At 44.3% G+C, this 18,847-nt stretch overlaps 1 protein-coding gene across 3 annotated transcripts; it reads right to left on the reverse strand.

Annotated features, from left to right (window-relative positions):
- Positions 1-3,610: 3,610 nt before the first annotated feature.
- SNX5 (sorting nexin 5) lies at positions 3,611-18,706 on the reverse strand. Of its 3 annotated transcripts, none has more exons than XM_015622783.2 (13): positions 18,587-18,706; positions 11,591-11,695; positions 10,992-11,102; positions 10,317-10,438; positions 9,874-9,997; positions 9,152-9,247; positions 8,173-8,278; positions 8,018-8,093; positions 7,169-7,208; positions 6,968-7,054; positions 5,735-5,894; positions 4,900-4,985; positions 3,611-4,171 (listed from the first exon to the last, which is right to left on the reverse strand). In XM_015622783.2, exons 1-13 carry the CDS (start codon positions 18,617-18,619, stop codon positions 4,124-4,126), a joined length of 1,194 nt encoding a protein of 397 aa, XP_015478269.1. In that variant the 5' UTR covers positions 18,620-18,706; the 3' UTR covers positions 3,611-4,123. The 3 variants fall into 3 exon arrangements, with proteins under 3 accessions (XP_015478269.1, XP_033369134.1, XP_033369135.1); XM_033513243.1 differs by lacking the exon at positions 18,587-18,706 and adding an exon at positions 11,802-11,905; XM_033513244.1 differs by lacking the exon at positions 18,587-18,706 and having other exon boundaries at positions 10,992-11,125.
- Between the last annotated feature and the right edge of the window lie 141 nt (positions 18,707-18,847).

Below are 18,847 nucleotides of genomic sequence, written 5' to 3' on the forward strand. Positions count from 1 at the left end.
AAGAGGTTAAGGTACTGCAAGCAGTAAGAGCACACAATCCACTGCTCACTAGCTTTGAGTGCTGACAAGAAGCCAAAGCACCAGCAAAAGGAGCACCAAAGACAAGAAGCCAAAGCACCAGGAGCTCTCACAATGCATTTCTACCTAACCAGGACCATAGCAGCCTCTCTTGCAGAAAGTAACCTTGCAATTCTACTGCCAAGTAAAACAGACCCACAGAAGAGAGCACTAAAAGTCACTTAAACTGACTGAAATGTCTCACTGCATTGGAGTGGAGGCAGAACAGCGACATTGGCAGTTGCCACATCTGCACAGAAGAGCAGCAAACCACAGCCAAGGGACAGCCAAACTTAAAACCAACAGCACTCATTTGACTGCTTCCAAGAGCAGCTGATCAAGACAGCAGGAGCCCTGGAGTGGAATTTCAGATTCCAGTTAATTTCCTGGATCTGACAAAAACTCCCCATGGAACCACAGGCAAGTCCCCTTTTCTGCACACCACCTGAATTCCCCGTCCTGTAAAACAGGCACCGTTCCTGCTGGTCTGTTTAAATTAGAAGCACTCCTAGCAGGGATTATTTTTAGCATGCAAGCATGAAAACCCAGCTGAGCTGGACTCTGATCTCAGCTGGGCCTTCTCATTGGCTTTGTAATATTAAAAGTAAACAGAAAGCAAAGCTGAGCCCACACCAGAGCTCAGACATTGGGTAGCATTTTGATAGCAGATGAAACACAATTTTTGGTAAACAGTGAGCTGCAGATCTAAAGCTGCAGCCAGCCAACAATCTGAGGGATTACATGGATCACCAGTGCCTGCACTCAGGTGAGCAGTGATCCACCAATGAACCAACTTCACACTCATTTCAGATATTCCACTGTCAATGACACAGGTGTTTAGGAGGACAAACTGAAATCACTCCTAACTGTGCTCTCAACAATAGCAGCAAGTGCTGGGAGAGCAGGGGAGAACTGAAAACTCCATCTAAGAACAGAAACTCCACAGAGCTTTCTGCTTCACAGCACAACCAAGCAGCTTCTCCCAACCTGTTGAAAGAGATGGCAAGTCAGAAACTCAATACCTGCTGAGAAAACCTTCCCAAGTCCATGTTTTGAGAAATTCACATTTGCTATCAGAAGTGTAGCACAAGGCAGGGCCTCAGATCAGAGCCCCCCTGCAGAGTGTGCAATCCAGAAGAAAGAGGATGGAATGGAGAAAAACAGAATAAATTGGGATAAAGAGCATGAAGAGTACATGCCCACGGCTTTTCCAGGCTTTATGTACCCCAAAGGCACACAAAATGTTCTCTGTTTTGCTTACCAGCCTCAGCATCAGTATGTCTTCCTAGAACCGTGACTACTTGCATACGTCAGGGCAAACAGTTCCTTCCTGAAATAAATCTGATCCTTAATCATTCCTTTTCTATGGCTACAAACCCACCTTATTGCAGCACCTGGAATGACAGCCTTGTACAAGAGGTCACATTTTTGAGCCTCTCTTATGGGACCAGGTTGGTTCCCATTCGGAGTTTTTCTACAGCTGGATGTTTAACACACCTTAGTAAATTTGGCCAAACAGTAGATTTTCCTCTGCCCTCATTCAAATAGGGGGAGAACTGACATCTGCAGCATGTGGCTTTTCACAGCAGTTACCATCACAGTGATAAGGCCTGTGCCTGCTCTCAAAAGCCAATTTTTAACTCATAAACTAGAGGAACAAGCTTGTAAAGTTGAAGTTAACCTGCTTTACAGATGGGATCAGTAAATGTACATTATTCAATCCTTGTCTGGGACATCTATGAGACTCTGCTCTCATCTTCCCCAACCAGCCCCTTAAATTAAGTCTCAGAAATATTTCTAAAAAACTTATTTTCATATTGATGATGACCTGCCTTATCACACTGATTTGCCCAAGGTGATCTTCATTCAGCTAAGATCCGCAAACTGCTATGATTTATTACTAATAAGCCTTTATTCAAGGCTCTGCTATAAGAAAAGTCAGGTCCAGTGTTATTACATGCCTTAAAGGAATCTTTCTGTTCTTCCTTATGAGCAGACTGCCTACACACACAGCTAATTTCTCTTATGTATCAAATCTGTCCAGCTACCAGGTAAGAAACTGGGGGATGCAGCAGCCTATTCAGGACTTCATCTCAACTCGGGCCAAGGGGAAACATGGGAGCAGGTAACCAGTAGCTGTTGCAGCCTGCCACCCACTGGCTTCCAGAGGTGTGAGCTGTGATGAGGCTTGTTTTCCAAGTCAGCACGCTGAAGCTGACTGTGATGCACTCTGCTGGCAGCAGCTGACACACAGCAGCTTTCTCCAGAGCGACAGTGGCATTGGCAGAGACTGCATTACAGCTTTCTTGAAGTGATTGTAAATTAGCTGTAACTACAATAACTGCAACATCAGTATAAAGCCATAATTACGGCCATTTGAAGTGTTTAACATACTTTTAGTCTGTTCACATTAATATCTTGACTTGGATGAAGGCATGTCAAGAATTTAGAGCACCAACCACACAAGAACAAACATCTCGTGGAAAGCTCCAAAAGGGTATTTGAAACAGTAACAGGGTCCAAAAACAACTGCACCCTTCTCCGGAGAAAATAACAAGAGCCTTTGAGCCAGGTTGAACTAGTTTAGGATAAACAGTATGCTTTTTTTAGGAAAAACCAAAGCTTTGCCAGCATGAACCATTCAGTTTTGGACCACTAATGGCCCCAGAACAAGTGCTAGGTGCTTATCTGACATCTGTCATAGGAAGCATCACTGTCACCTCTCAGCCACATAGAGGCCACATATGCACAAACAACATGCTTATGGCAGACAACACCAGGTTGAAACTATTCCTACCAAACAAAGGAAAAAGAAGTTCACACGTTTTTCAGCTACTCTGCCACAGGATGGTGTGGCTGGCACAAACAGCTCAGTTTTCAGGGAGTATCAAGAAGAAAAAGCAGTAGGTGACAGGAAAGTAAACCCTTAGAAACTGCCGCTGAGCTGCCCATTCTCAGAGCTTCTCTGGTTGAAGCTGCTTCAGGCAGTCTGCCCAGAGCACAGCCACAGAGCCCATTTAAGCATGATTAGAAATTTAGTCACATGAAATGAAGGAAGGCCAAGACACTCATCTCATCCAAATGCTGCCTTTAGGAGGGTCTGACTCACTGACCTATATCCATATATGCCAGCTGATAGTAAACTGTCCAACAGTGGCCCTGGAGTTTACGGGCTGAGCCACCTCAGCTTTGGCAATGTAAGCCCAGCTGTTTCAAGGATTTTATACCTTACAGAAGACTGTCCAGGCCTATGCTTCCAGAAGCCCTGAAGATTTAAACAGCCTCTCGCTGCTAGTAGGAGGTGTAAAATTACTTCACAGTGCTGTACATGCAGCATAGTGGAAGTAAAAGTTGCAGACAGCCACTCTAAACAGCAACGTGACTTGAAGTCCAAAGTGACATTTAATTTCAACACCCATTCCAAGAATCTCCTTGAGTCAAATATTTCTCTCTAATGCTTTAAAGAGCTCCAGGTGATGAGCAATTTGTGATAGCTCTGTCTGAAGCCTCTCTGTCACTTTACATCCCACACAAATTCTTGCCATACAACAGCTTGTTGTGTCAGACATCTTTATTTGCTGTGTTGCCCAAGTGTACAAATAGTGAATGTAGTTATAGAAATTCAAAATATATTGTAGTAGAAATCTGTCTGGGACGTGGAATGCTAAGATATTCACTTTAAAAAATTATTACTCTTAAGTCACTCTCACTCAGCAATTTTTAAATATATCAGGGCCATGAAGAGACAGATTATGATCCTGCAAAAAAGGAGTTCTCAGTAAACTTTTTCTGCTATATGAAGTCAGTCAACAACAAATTAATTTCTTACATTTGACTCATTTTGAGTTATCAGCCAACAGGATGTTAGCTACATCCAGACAATTCATACACAATTCAGCTCCCATTTATACCAATAAAGTCAATGTATCACTATCAACATACCTAAGTATTAGTGAAACAATCTCAGTGATAATATTTATTTTAAGCTAATGAAGTCAAACCAGTAAGTTACCCCTGGCTATTGAGTGCAATTGATGCTTTTGTCACATTTTCAGAGTAAGACTCCTCAGTTCTTGAACAAGTCAATACAGCTCTGCAGGAGAGACACATTGTTCTGCAAAGGAAGAGAATTAGTTTCAAGAGAGGTTAACTGATAATTCAAATCCTGCCTTTCACAATGAAGTAGCTTCCCAAACAGTGGGTCTGTCACAGGATTTTGTAGCCTGTGCCAATGCTAAAGATCTCCTAGTGCAAAAACAAGCATTCAAGCAGTAAAGAACCAAAACCAGATTGCACATTCTGCCTCTTCCTGCAGGCCTGCAACCGTGACTCAGTTTGTGGTAAGGAGAGGGGCAAGAGCCAACAGGAAGCTTTTAAAGTGGGCCAAACTGAGCAGTGTTGTCAAGGCCTTTGTGTCACATTCCAGTTCAGCACTGAAGTAGCTGCCTGTGGTAAAGTCCAGTACTCTCAGGGAGTGGGACATTAGACTTTCCTTCTTCAAAGGAAGCTGAGGATGCACAGTTACTGCTTTGTTCTCTACACTTAGTTAACAGACCCTTCAAGCCTGCCTAGCAAAACTTGGCAGAAGCTGTTATAAAGCCAGTGTCCTCTCCACTGACAAGCCAAGTGACAAGGATTGACAGCCTGATCACAAGCTGCAGGATGTGTTCCTGTCGCAGCACTCAGGAACACTGGAAACAGCAGCTGCCTCTAGACACAGGAGGGGTCAAACCCCACAGATGAGACTGCCTGATGGGAAGCCAGATGACCCAGCAAATCCTCCCAGTTACACAATAGTCACTTTTCTCAACCCATGCCTGTTAAATTCCAAAGAGAACACACCTTTGCATGTTTTATTTCCAGTTCTGCCATTTCAATTAAGTTTTTGCGGAATGCTGCTATTCTCTTCTGTTTGAAGCTCATCAGTTCTGTAGAGACGGAAAAAAACAAAGGTAAGAGAGATATACAAAATGTGACAAGTTTCAGTAATGCCCCTTATGTTTCAGGAGTTTTGTTGTGCAGCTCAGATTACTGTATCTGATCAAAAAAAGCTTCAAGAGTTAGTAGTGTTGGTTTTAGACACAGATGCAGTCATCACATGACACACAGACAGCTTAAGACAGAAAAGCCTTGTAGGAAGACAGCTGGAATAAGCCAGAAATAAGCCACACAAGCTCTGTGTGTCAAGCCAGAACACATAAAAGCCAGATACACTAGAGGAGCAGCATGTATACCATGAAAGTATATATTGCTTTATATTGTCCAAATATATAAATATGTATATAAATAAATGTATATACACACATACTCTTCTACTAAAAACCAGTGTTTGAAACTTTGTATAAGGCACTGAGCTGTACTGTGACAGAGCAAAGCCTGTTTGCACAGTTCTGAGATAATTAGTTACCTTCTAGTAGTTACATTCACACAGAGGCTGTTTAGTCCAGAAAGCAAATAATAGAGGCTTATAAATAAGGTTGATATAGTAGTGATACTGCTCTGCTACAGAGAATTGTTTTTAAAAATGTTTAGCCGCATTAGTTATACAACATTATCTCTACTGTCCTTGGAATGTCCAGACTATTTGTTCAGGAGCCTTCAGTAGCTGAAGGTCAGATGGAAACCTCGACTGCATTAAGCTCTCCTTTAAGCCTAAGTACAGCAAAGCATGTTTTACCTTGTTTAGCAGATTCTGAAATCTTTTCAAACTTCTGACAGCAATCCTGTTGATGTGCCTCAGCCAGCCTGACGTCCTTGCTCTTTAGTCTAGCTTTGTCTAGAGCTTTGTTTGAGTTCTCATAGTCAACAAGAGCCCTGGTTCGTCTGTACAGAAGATCCTGAATAGACAGAAACAGCACACCAGAGCCTTAGCAGGACTACTTCCCAACTGAGGTTACAACTACCTTAGCAGCAGGCAGTTTCACTTCTTTCAGCATCAGATTCTGCTTTTTCCAACAAGCTATTACAGCCTGCTCTTGGGCAGCCTTTCACAGTGCAGCACAACATTTTCAGGACAGCCAGTTATCCCTTAGTGAAGAAAGTCTAAGGGCTTCTATAGGCATAATTTCTTCCCTTCAAGTAGTTTACCCTGCTGTAAGGTGGATCTCTCCACCTTACAGAATGAAAAGTACTTTCTGAATTCTGTCAGCCTACTTCCAGCATACATCTAATTTGTTGGAGATCTGACAGTTTGGCTGAAGCACTGCACTAACCTAGACAGGAGAAGTAGTACAGGTCTCTGATTCAATCCCTTCCTAATGCAGCAGGAGTACAGTTGTGATGTCTAAATAACAGTGCACCCCACTGAGGGAGGCTGTAGTGGATGTTCTGGGGTACCTGACATTACAGGTAAGACATTAGATGAAGATCTCCAGTAGGCTGTATGTAGATACCTTTTTGCAGCATAGTCATCCCCTGTCAAATCAAGTGTTGATTAGAAAAGAGTTGCCAGCAAGGCTTTTGCAGTCACATCAATCTACCAAAGCCCTCTTGGACATCCAGACACCAATAGCCTTCACAAGTTACCACTTGTGTATTTACACTAAGGTAGTCTAAAAATCCTGAAGTCAATCCCAACTACTAATTAGTCATCATTGATTTTATTGGCAAGTCCATGAGTACTCAGGCAGAGGACAGGAAAGAAACTGCTGCAGAGTTATATTCAGTTTGCTCTAACTTACAGAAATTTAAAAAACAGTTCTTACACTTTACATGCCAAAGAAAAATTGGTCCAAGATCTTCTGTAAGGGCTCCAGCTAGCTAATATATTCTATATTCTGCTGTTGTTTAAGAGTGTCAGGTTTCCTAGGCAAAACGAGAGTCCATTTACCTGTCTTCTTAAAGCACAAAGAATACTGTGAGTCATGCTGCCCATAACAAAACTAAGCTTCAGAAAGAAAACTCTTCTCACCTTAGCAGCTTCTATATTAAGCATGTAGTATCTCAACAGTTCGGAGAGCTTTAAGTCTTCATCAGATGAAACTCTACTCTCTACCTTCTGCAGAAGAGAAAAAAAAAAATCAGTTGGCGTGTAACAGAGAACAGCAGAGATTCAGATCCAGAGTCAGAGATTCTTCTCCCCCACACCTGCCCTCAGCAAAGCTTCTCTTACCCTGAGTTTCTCAAAGAGCTCTGCGACTTTCAACAAGTACCTAGTGAGAGGAAAAAAAAAAAAAAAGCATAAGTAAGTTTGAGATACCTCTTAGTCTGATGAATGCCAGGAACAATTGGCAGGAAACCAGAAAGCCGAAGGCTGGAGTTTACTCCTATATACAGATCCAAACAAGGGCTCAAAAAAAAACTCATTTAGGCAAAGATCTGGACAAAAAGTTCAATGTGCTGGATTCCAGCCTACCAGAGTAGTACAGCTGAGCAGCTCAACACCAATGCTGATCTCCAGAGCATAAAGGTCTTGTGGAGAATTTCCCTGCTGCTATCCAAGAGGGAAGAGCTGACTTGCTTATTCAGCTATACACACTGTTTAAACAAGGTAAATTGATAGCAAAGTCAAAAGGTGAAAAAAGTCACCTCAAAAAAAGTTACTGGGTTCCCCCAGCTTAAAAATCCCCTACTATTCTTGAAGTGCAAAGGTCTAGAAGACAGTACAGACCTAATATAAGCTGACCTAGTGCAGTGCACGTTAGAACACACACATAAACCCTTTCTTCAGGGTCTCTAGCAGTTTGTGACCTGAAGGGAATCAAGGATATTTCTTGTTTAGAAGGAGTTTGATGACTAGCACAAGTAACCTCTAGGTCACAACTGGCAAGTGATCAACTAGGTGCAATTGTTAACATTAGGTCTGCCACAGCAGGAGTGCCAACAGAAGGAAAGTTTTAATGCCACTTGCTTGCAATTCGAGAAACTAAAACCATCTATGACTCAATCCTCTGGTTTTTACAGAAGAAATTGGGTATTCTCAGAACTCAGGATATGGTTATGAACAGTTAGAATAGCTTACTTTTTGATAACTGTAGGCTCTTCTAATGCCAGGCTATTCAAACAAGCTGAAGTATAAATATAGTCGTCTGCAACATCTGCAAGAACAAGACAAGGTTTTCAGGCTGAAATCAGCAAAACTACATGATCTCTTGAAAGGTCTTTGAAAAGATTCACTTTTATGAGATCTTGTCATCTTATCTGCTTTTGCACATGCATCCTTGATTCTGTTGTAGTAGTTCACAAGAAAAGTCTTCTCTTGCTCAAAAAAATCTTCTACTTCCTGAAAAAAAATATGACCCATTAAGTCAGTAACTGCACAATACAAGCTCTTCCCTATTTTAGGATGAGCCAAAGAAACAACCACAGCCTGGCCTTGAGCTTGAGGCCCATCAATTGCTATGGAAAAGCTGTTCAAGACAAGATGCAAGCCATGGGTTTGACATCCCAAGCCACTTGGCAAACTTCTTCCTTACAATGAGGTGAAGATGAAGCTGACACTCAAATACTGCTGCAGGCTGTCTGAAGCAGCCAGTAAGCTGGTACAGGACAGTCCTCAGGACTCCCAGCTGCTGGATTTTTATTTCCTAGGGTTGCAGCAACACTGTAACTGAGAACTAAGCAGTTTACAAGCTTGTTTCTCATCCACACCAAACATGATACATATTGTAATGTTTCATGACACTGTGCACAGAACAACAAACTTATTGGGGAGTGCTGCCATGGCAACACAACACAAAAGCTGGAGCAAGACCAGTAACAGGAGTCTTTGGTGTTTGATCTTGTCTGGTATAAGCCAGGAACCCATAAATCATGTCTGTATAGAGCTCCAAAGTAGACAAAAGCCACAAGCACATTTTCTGAAGGTATAATTCCTTCCTCTTCACCAGTATCAGGTATTAAGGCAGGTTTTCTGCAGCCAGAAACTTTAATTATACACTGAAATTGATCAGCCTAAAGCTGCAATGTCTTATTTCTATAGAAATCAGAATCAATACAGGCTACTCCCCTCAACTGGGAAAGCATTAACAAAGCAGGTTAATTTCAGTAGCTGAGCCTCATGCATAGCAAGCCTGAAGCAGACAGGAGTAACTTCCCTGGTGCAGGAAGCAAGAAATTATCAAGATTAGGGTAAGAGACAAAGCAACAACTTTACCTTGACTCCAGAGAAGAGGACTTCATCAGCACTCTTTACTACACTTTTTAAAAAGCCACCAAACATCTCTTTAGTGTTTTTCCTCCGAACACTCAGCTGTAATAGAGAGGTCAAAACAGTTTTAAAGTTATACCCAGGGTGGGGAGGTAAAAAGAGTGATTGTGATGATACTTGCAATATAGTAATGTCCTTTACACCTCGGGTATGTCAGAGCAGGCTGATATCCAAGCCCACCATAATACCCATATAAAAATGTAACATGTGGCTTGGCTACAAGGAATTCAACTATTCTGTGCCACAGATTTTTCCAATTCCCACAAACAGCTTGGTCTGTCTTTGCATATCTTGGATCAGCATCTATCACTCATAATTAGGTGTGAAGAAAGAGATGGAGGTGTGACTTTAATACACCTCCATTCCTCCATTTTAGGACCATGCAACACAGCACAGGTACACCTGACCCATACATGTTCCCAAGACAAAGACACACAAAGGTGGCTTCCTAACCAACTTGACAAGGATTTAGGAACACTGAGATTTATAACACAGAAAGGTTTAAAGGTCAGGCTTTCATCCTTCAGTCATCTCAAGAAATAGTTGCAATATCTACTTGCTGATGCTGCACATAGATCCACAGAACATTCTGACTGTGCCCAGCAGAAACAACAGCACTCCTAACAGTTTGCCTCTCTTGGAAAGGGAAACAAGGAAAAAAGTCTCACGTCCTGGTCATACTCCAGGAAAACGTGGAAATTGCGGTCTTTGCTGAGCACAGGATGAGAAGCAATCCGCTGCAGGAAGATCTCATGTGATGAGACAGTCTTCTTGAAGACAGCGAGGTATTCACTGCAAGGAAACAACAGACTGAGATCCTCTTTGTACTACCTTCTTCAATATACAAAGAATTGCTTTAAGTTTATCCCATGAAAATATTCAACTGCAGACTTCTGAAATAGCCAGCTTGTGATAGTGAAGCTACTTTCTATCTCTTTAGCTAGGAAGTTTTCCAACTTGAAAGCTGGAAAAGTTGGGCAACTCCTCAGCTCCAGGATTTTCGAGACACCCTTCAAAACAGTGACACTCAAGATCAGTTATCACCAAATGAGTTGCTCTCCCAGGAGACTTCTCTAAATGCAGCTTTTGGCAGTAGACTCATTTAACTTACGCTTCCAGCTCTTGCTTCATTTTGGCAAACTCTTCTTTTGTCATGGACACTTCTCCTTCCCCCAGCTTTTGCATTTTCTCTCTGGGACCATCAAAGTCAGGCTTTGAAGGTGCTGGAGGTATCTAGGCAGGGAATTGGTTAATCATGGATATTAGCAAATAGAGATTTCCCAGATTACTTCTAGCCTTCTCTAGAAGAAGGCACTTTTGCCTGTTCATAGGGAAGTGTGGTAAAGAGCACATGATCCAGGAATTCTAGGGGCATGTTGACATCTAGGTCCCTGCTTCATGTCATCCCTGACCCAAGAGGGAAACTAGCCCAGATAAACAGCTTCTGTAATCCACCCCATTGCCAGCCATCTCCTAAAGAATCATGATAGGAAGGAAAGACCACATTTGATAGATTATTTCAGTGTGCCATCTTGAGGCAGATATTAATACCACCACAGAGTCAAGGACTCTCACAGCATCCCTTGCTGCTCCAAGCTATATGGGAAGTTAACACAAATGCCATGCCACTCAGATTGTTTAGGAATTAAGGCAATAGGAAGCACGGGGGACACCCAAGTCACAAAACACCAGTAACACTGGTAAAACATACTTCATGCCCTTATTAGTAGGCACTTTAGATTGCTACAGTTTTTCACTTAGAATCACATCTTTAGGAAGTACTTACAATGAGTCCTGCATACTCTTCAGTTTCAGTGAGTGTATCATGTAACCACACAAAGTCTTCGTGCTGCCTTGTAACTGAAAACTCAGGACTTTGAAAAGCTGGCAGTGTAGTCTGGAAGAGAATATATAGAAGCCCTACTGTTTTGTAAATCAGTGCTTTTAGAAACAGTTCTGTCCATTTCCAAAGGAAGCTATTCTGCTTACTAAGAGCCTTGCCCACTCCCTTTTAGCTGAGCTGGCACTTATTCAACAGCACCACTAAGGAGACTGTTAGAAAAAAAAAGTACTGTTGTAGAACAGCATTAATGCAGTTTGTTTTGTGACATTTCACAGTAGCTCACTTCCTATCCCCCAGCCTTCTGGTGTCTAGCTAAGATTCCTTAGCAAAACCAACCTAACCATCAGCTATTTGCCTCTGTTTAGAGTCTAAATCCTGGGAAATTTGAAGTTTCTGCATATCTATACACATCCTCAGGCTACCTTTAAGTGGAAAATTTCCCCTCTAATTAGATTTTTTTCATTGCCAAGCCCATCTTTGCAGGTATGTGTACAGCAAATACATCTGTTACTTGCACAGCCTCTTTTTGCCCATGACCTTACCTTAGTGTGCACAGTGAACTTCACTCTGTCCTTTTCACTTAGGGCATCAGGAATATCAATTTGGAGAGAAGGATCAACATTCAGGTCTACAGATACAGACCTCAGCTGCAAGAGAGTTCACAGAATAATCCTTGATCAAGCAAGAAGTAGGTTTAGCAAAGCTGACTGATCATCAGCTGAGAACAAGAACCACACTGCACTACACCCCTACCTTCAGGTACACACATATGAGCAGAATTCCATTCCCAGTGCTCCAAAGAGCCTTAAACTGAGCCAGCATCTTCCTTTGGGGGCTTATTTCTTCATTCCAACAGCCTAGACCCAGAACAGCATTTCAAGCATCCTCAAACTTCAAGAACAGTCCAAGAGCTCTCTCAATAGATCCTCCAGCTTACACATGAAGACTGTCTTCTAAGAGGCCCTCCCCTTCTGCAGTTTAACAAATCATTGCTATTTTTTGCATAAGGGAGAAACCACCAGAGATCAAGGCCACAACACAGGAAGTTTTGCTGAAGAGCGACCATCAGAGCCAGGAGGAATGCTGAGGTTATCCTTTGGAGATAATTCTGAAGGCCTTAGAAAAGCAGGCTAGAGAGCTGCACCAGGACTGCTATCTCACCACTCTGCAGAACAGACCACACCAGTCAGGAGCCTGCTCCCACCACTGCTGTGTACACTAAGTTTTAGCACCCAAGCCCACAGGCAAATGGTGCCAGAATCTGAGCAATCCTATCATATCACAGATGGCTAAATGCTGCCTCAAGCCTCTGTAAAGCTGCCTAAGAACTGTTGATAGGCTGCCTGTTATAAGGTGAAGCTTTGCTTCCAAAAGGCTCTGGAAGCTGCCTCCCCCTAGGCTGACCATCTGGTATGTGACAAGGCTCTCTGGCTGCCTGCAGAGGACACAGATGCCAGGACAGGGAGTGTTTACCCCACCACTGTTCTCCCCTGTGATCAGACTGCTGTGGATAAGTGAGGGATACCCCAGCCACTGCACCCTCCAGCCTAAAACATGCTAAAAACACTTCCATCTGCTGCATCCTTGCTGTTAGCTAGAATTAAAGGAGATAAGAAATAGATAAAACTTTTTAAGCCTTACAACTATGGAATGACCTTGCATGCCGCACATTAAGCTTCCCAGAAGATGGAAAAGACAGAGGACTTTTAGCCCATCCTGGGCATTGCCTTGGCAGCAAGGATACTTACAGAGCATGCCCTGGAGCACAGTTCCTAGCAGTCCCAGGCACTGTTCACATCCCACAGGACATGGTGGGACTCCAAACTACAGGGACTCCAACAGTAATCACTTCCCTCCAGTCACCACTTAGGACAGACTATTATGTTCCTATACAGGCAGGCAGTTCTGGACCTTACTAGGAAGGCACAGGCCAAATAGAGGTGCACAGTTCAGAGGTCACTGACACAGGCTTGGGCAGATCCTGCCCCACTCAGGCACTGCAGGAAGGACAGGTAGAAAGCAATAGTTTCACTGCAAGCACAGCTCACTGTCGGTTGCCAAATGAAAGGCAAATTGGTTGGTGTTTCCCATTTCCCAGCCAGATAACACCGCCAGCCAAAGCAGCAAGATGCAGACCCCAGTGTTTTACATCCTGCCTGCTTCTATTTGCTGTCCAAACAGGATCAGCAGTACTAACAATATGAACTGCTGAGTCTGGAAAGTATGATAAGCCAAAGGAAACCATTTCCTCTCAGCTCAACTAAGGAAAGGATTACACAAATCAGACAGTCCTGAATTTGTGAGCTTTCTTACTAAGTCTTGTGGAGAAAGTAACCCATGATTACATGCTGTCTAGGCTCCTCCATGCCTAGTAGTTGCCTACACAGGAAACAGACAAGCATGGTGGTCCTGCTCGGTCAGATTAAAGCAGTTAACACATCACAAGCACGTGCCTCCTGGCACCCTGCATAAACTGCAAATAGGACCTGGGGCTATTTGAAACCAAGGACTGTAAGACCCCTGGTCTGCTCTAGTCCTATGAAGGTCACTGTGGGCTCCTAACTCCAGGCCAGAGACCTTTAGGATTACAGAATCATGGCTCAGACTACAAAGGGAGCATTCACGATGAATGACTTCAGGAGGAGGGAGTGCTTTCTTTCCCGACAAAAAGTGCTGGAGTAGCATTTGTCTCCTGAATGGGGGGAAGCAGGAAGCCTCACTCCTGTCAGCACAGCTTGGTAAAGCACCGACTCCTTTTGTGCCACCATCTCTCCTACACCCATCCAACAAGCAGGAAAGGGGACCAACCTCCTCACAGTCACATGAAGGCTGTGCAGAGTAAAGGAATTAAACATCCATCTCCAGGCCACAGGCTTGTCATGTTACCACAACAAGCATCTAGCCCAAGGCTTTCCCAGGTCACCACTCCATCTTAACTCTCTGGCAACTCCTTCATATCCAGAGGCATTTCTCTGCTAGGACGTCACTGCTTCCTCCCTGGACTCCGAGCAGTGAGCAAGAGAACTGAAGGTTCCCCATCCAGTGACCGGAAACCAATCTGTCACTCCATACTCTCAAGGGCTATAATCCAAGCTCAGCAGCTGGGAAGGCATTATTCCTCACTTCTAGCAGATAGGTACAGAGGACACAGAATGGAAACAGCTGGGTTGGGCTGCAAACTGAAACACTTACCCAAAGCCAGCACTGTACTCTCAATTCTCATTTCTCATTCCCAGAAGCAGCTTCTGGCTTGCAATGACTCCACAAACTGTTACAGCTTCTCTGACACCTCCCACTTCTAGACTCAGGACTCATCAGATACTTGTGTCAGGATTCCTCAGGTTTCTTGAGGATTCAAGAAAAAAATACTCTCTGTTCAGTAGGGATACTGTCCAACTGATAAATCAGACCAAAGCAGAGCCCTTCACAATAACATAGAAATCATACTGGTTAACATTTCTAGGTTTCAGGACCAGAAGATTAAAAATAGATATCTTACTAATTAGGACACCATGATAAACACCTGATTCAGAAGTCCAGGAAACAACAGAGATCATTACTGTGCCCAATCCAGTTAGAATTTTAGAACATTTGCCTTTTTTCTATTTGTTAGAGATGCTAAGAAAAAAGAAAGTTGGATCACTTAAATACAAGGCAGTGATGAGCCAGACTTTTAGCTGACAGACATTACATTTCTGATGAGGCCTCACCCAAATGCAAACACATCTTGATGCTTACAGACACTCAGAGGGAGGAAATGCCCTCAGCCACTGAAGTCTCTCAGTTCTGGTGAGAGGCCTGAGCTGCTGCTTTTACAGTTCCACCCTTTGCAGTTTTACCATCAGCTCCGGATGACTCGGTGTCACTTCTGCATTCTAACAAAAGAATCTGCCAGTGCAAGCAACTGTATACAACTTCTGACTGCTAGTGAAACATGTATTTGTTCTCAAAGACAGATTAACCCGGGGGTTTTCCACATAGCCAGGCTCTTGGAAGGAGCAAGGAGCCCTTCCATAAGGATTCACAAAAAAGTTTTTGTCAAATGTCAAAGTTTTCTGCTTATTGTCAGCTACCTTTTGAAAACCTTCTCTCCCCTTACTGATCACCTCCCTGCTGTCATTTAAGCAACAGCCCACAAACAAGACTTGAGTAGTAATTACATCTGGCTCTACCTAAAATCCATTACATTTTACAGAGCAGGTTTTATAATTAAAGCTGTTTAGGTGCTCTCTAGAGAGCACTAAAATACCATCATGTTTTCTAGCAGTTTATACAGAGCCCTCAGTTCCAGAGGGCCTTGTTTTGACACCCAGGAGTTAACCACGAGAGGATCTGGCCAGAAGATATCAGCAGCATAAGCTTCTGGAACTACATTTTAGTCATATTCAGCACAAGCAGCTTGAGTTTCCTTTTAATCAGGATACTAAAAGGACATCTTAAAGTGCACTGCAGGCATGCAGCACTACAGAACACATGTGAAGCATGGATTTTGCAGCCTTTGTGTGGCAGGTTTGTTGCCACCACTCTGACATTGAGTTGAACAGTCCTGAAGTGGTCTGGTTACACACAACCAGGAAAATTGAACCAGTGCTTACTTACACTATGGAAAATGCTTCCCTCCAAATTTGTGACTTCAATCTGGAGAACTCCAGAAATGCAAAGGTTTAATTATTTTGCTTAAAGCATTGATAAAGAGGGACTAACAGCTCAATGTAGTCACACTGAAATGGCACTCCTCAGCAAGTGCAGTGCTTGCCAAGGAAGCAGAAGGCCCAGGGCACCTGTTGCCTCTGGCTGTGCAATAAGCTGGCCCTCTCCTGCCAGAGGGATCTCTGCATCACTCTGCAGAAATGAGTAGGTCACACGCCTCCTGACAGAGGGATAGACTCTATAAACATTCAAGGATGCCACATTCCAAGCAAAAGCCTTGTTGGCTCACCCTGTTCCACCAGCAGCACACAGGACACCTCTACCCAAGCAATGGCTTCCTCAGTTGGAGGGGTAAAGCACAGCTTTGCCCATGCAGGGCAAGCTCCCCATGTGCCTGTAGAGCATGGCCTGGGGCTGAGCACTCCTGTCCCAGCTCAAATGGAAATTGTGCAACAGCAGCAAACCCCAAGCTACAGTCAGCATTCCCAAGAATGCTTTGCTGACCTCCTACAGTGAGGCCAGAGCTGGTGGCAGGGAGTCTCAGGAATACAGCTTCACTGTGCTGGCTTCACCTTCCGCTAGCCCAAGCTGTTGGGCCAGCTTTGTGGAGGCTGTATGTCCTTGAGAGTGCATTATCCCTGTCCAGGAGCTGTCACCTTGCTAGCAGCTCACCTCCACACTTGATTTCAGGCTCAGCAGCATGCAGAAGCAGGTTTTTGGCTAAGCACAGGCAAGATCCAGTATGGTCTCATTCCTTCCAGAACATGTAGCAGAATTTATCCAGCAGAGTCACCATTTGTGACTGATAACAGCAAGTCCCAGGCCATGACACAACATTTTGTCTTCCACTGATTGTTTTGAGAAAGAGGGACTACAATACATGCTCTCAATATTTTGATCTAGAACATTTTAACTGCAGACTAAAGCCTTAAAACACCATGAAGCCACTGACATTAACACCAAGGTATTTACTCAAGCTTTGCTTGGAAGTCCCACCATTCACTTCAAATTCTGAAGTGCCTTTTCCTCCCCCATGACAGATTACACCTTATTTTCCACTGTACTTCCAATCACCCTTATCCTACCCTCCCTTCCTCTTCCTACATATCCTGATCCTCTCCTGCTTTGCCACCTCAGGGTCAGTTTTTAGTTTATACTTAACAGTGGCTCCTATTTAAGTTAATACCTAATGAAGTTTCCTTTACAGGCACGAGTTTTATCTGCTGGTCACACAAGAGTCCCATGTTGCTGTTTCTCTGCCTAAACAGGAACAGACAAGACAGGAGCATTTCTATCCTCCCCCATGCTGCTGCTGGAGCCCCAAGACAGCCAGACAACCTAAAACAAGCTAATTTTTGTCCACTGAGCATCAGAGTTTAAAACTACTCCCGCCCCCACCACAAAAACATTTTCCCCTCCCCCCAATATTCCTGAGTTAAAAAGGCACATAAACACTCAAAAGTTAGCAATTGCTGCAAGAGAGTTGATATTTGACCTTCCCCTCCAGCACTCTCCAAGGGCAGACACTTTAATACAACGAGTTTCACATGCAGCAGAAAAGAGTTAAGGCACTGGCCAGCTCACAGCACAAAGCAAGCTACTAGAAAATGCTTCTTCTACAAGCTCTTGCCTGCCTTACTGACTCAGGATTGTTTCAAGACAAGATTCATATGGAAAAGAAGCAGAGAAAAGGAAATTATCCAGAAATCAATAAAGGCTGCTGTATTTCTAGCCCTCAAGTCAGTTAATAGACATGCTCCAAAAAGTTGGAGAAAACACAGACTGAAGAGACTTTCAGCACGCCTAACAGCTTAAAGCAAAGTCATCTTCCTGCCAGTGAAGCTTAGTCACAATGCAAAACCACATGCAGATGTGACAATATGAAAGGCAAATAGGCAACTTGCTGACTCTCACAGGGCTGCCTTGCCTTCTTTTCAAGGTGTGTTGAGGGTAGTTATTAAACCAGGGAGTTTAGGTAGGTTAAGCCAAGCAGCTCGTCTAGTAGAAGAGATAATTCCAATCACTACCTACACTACATAAACATTAATTCACAAAGTTCCTGTTTTAGCATTTCACTTGCATTTCCTCTGAGAAGTTGAGAGTCTTAACACTAGGAAACACCCTGTGCTGCTTTAAAGGAAAGGCACGAAGCTTCTTGGCATTTACAGCTTTAACACTTCTCCAGAGAAAAGAAAACCAAGCGAGCTGCTGATGTGACAACCAAGGGGAAGGGGCACCGCAGGTGAAGTGGCAGCTGACAGCCTAATTAACGCAGAGCACACAGCCGGGAAGGCCGGTCGAAGACACAGCAGGGCAGCTGACCCACTGGGGACGAGCAAGTTGAACCCCCCGCAGCACAATCGCCTACAGCACTTCGCCCGCAGTGCCCGGGGACGGGTCCTGGCCATCAGGTCCTGCTCCTGCATCACCTGCCAGGCCCAGCTCCCGCAGCTCCAGGGCTCTGGTTATCACCCTGCTCCCCTCGGCACAGTGTGCAGCCCGCACTAGCTCACGGCAGCTGCACAGCCCTGCCCTTCCCTTCTCCTCCTTCTTCCCACTCCGGCTTTAACCCTCCCCACCCCCTTATCTTTCCCTGGGCACCTCTCCCCTCAGGGGCTGCTCCCCGCGATCACCCCGGGCACTCTGACCCCCTGCCCTCAGGGGACCTCGGTGCGCCAAAAGCACGAGGACTAAGGCGACTCATATTTAAAAAAAAAAAAAAAACAAAAAAACAAACAAAAAATTAAACGGAGCAAAGAACCAAAAGCCTGTCACTGTCCCAGTGCTGCCGGGGGCAGAGGGAGCAGGGAGCTCCCTCTCATGCCGCGGGGCCAGCTCGGCTGCGCCCTCACCACCCTTCCCAGCCGAACCCGGGCCGCCGCCCTCACCTTGTCCTGCGCGTCCCCACGGAGCAGAGCCATACCTCCGGGCGCAGACAACCACCCCGCACCTTTCTCTTTCTCCTCCTCCCCGCCACCACCTCCTCATATAACCCGGGCGGAGCCGCCGCCGCCACACCCCCTGGAGGGGCACTCGCCATCTTTGGTGAGGGCAGGGCGCTGTTTGCCTTCATCCAAGATGGCACCACAACGCTTTATATTTCGACTTGCATTTAAAAGTTTGGGTTGTTTTCCTTACAGCCTTTCAAA

Source organism: Parus major, chromosome 3 (genome assembly GCF_001522545.3).
Source record: "Parus major isolate Abel chromosome 3, Parus_major1.1, whole genome shotgun sequence".
Taxonomy (NCBI): Eukaryota; Metazoa; Chordata; class Aves; order Passeriformes; family Paridae; genus Parus; species Parus major.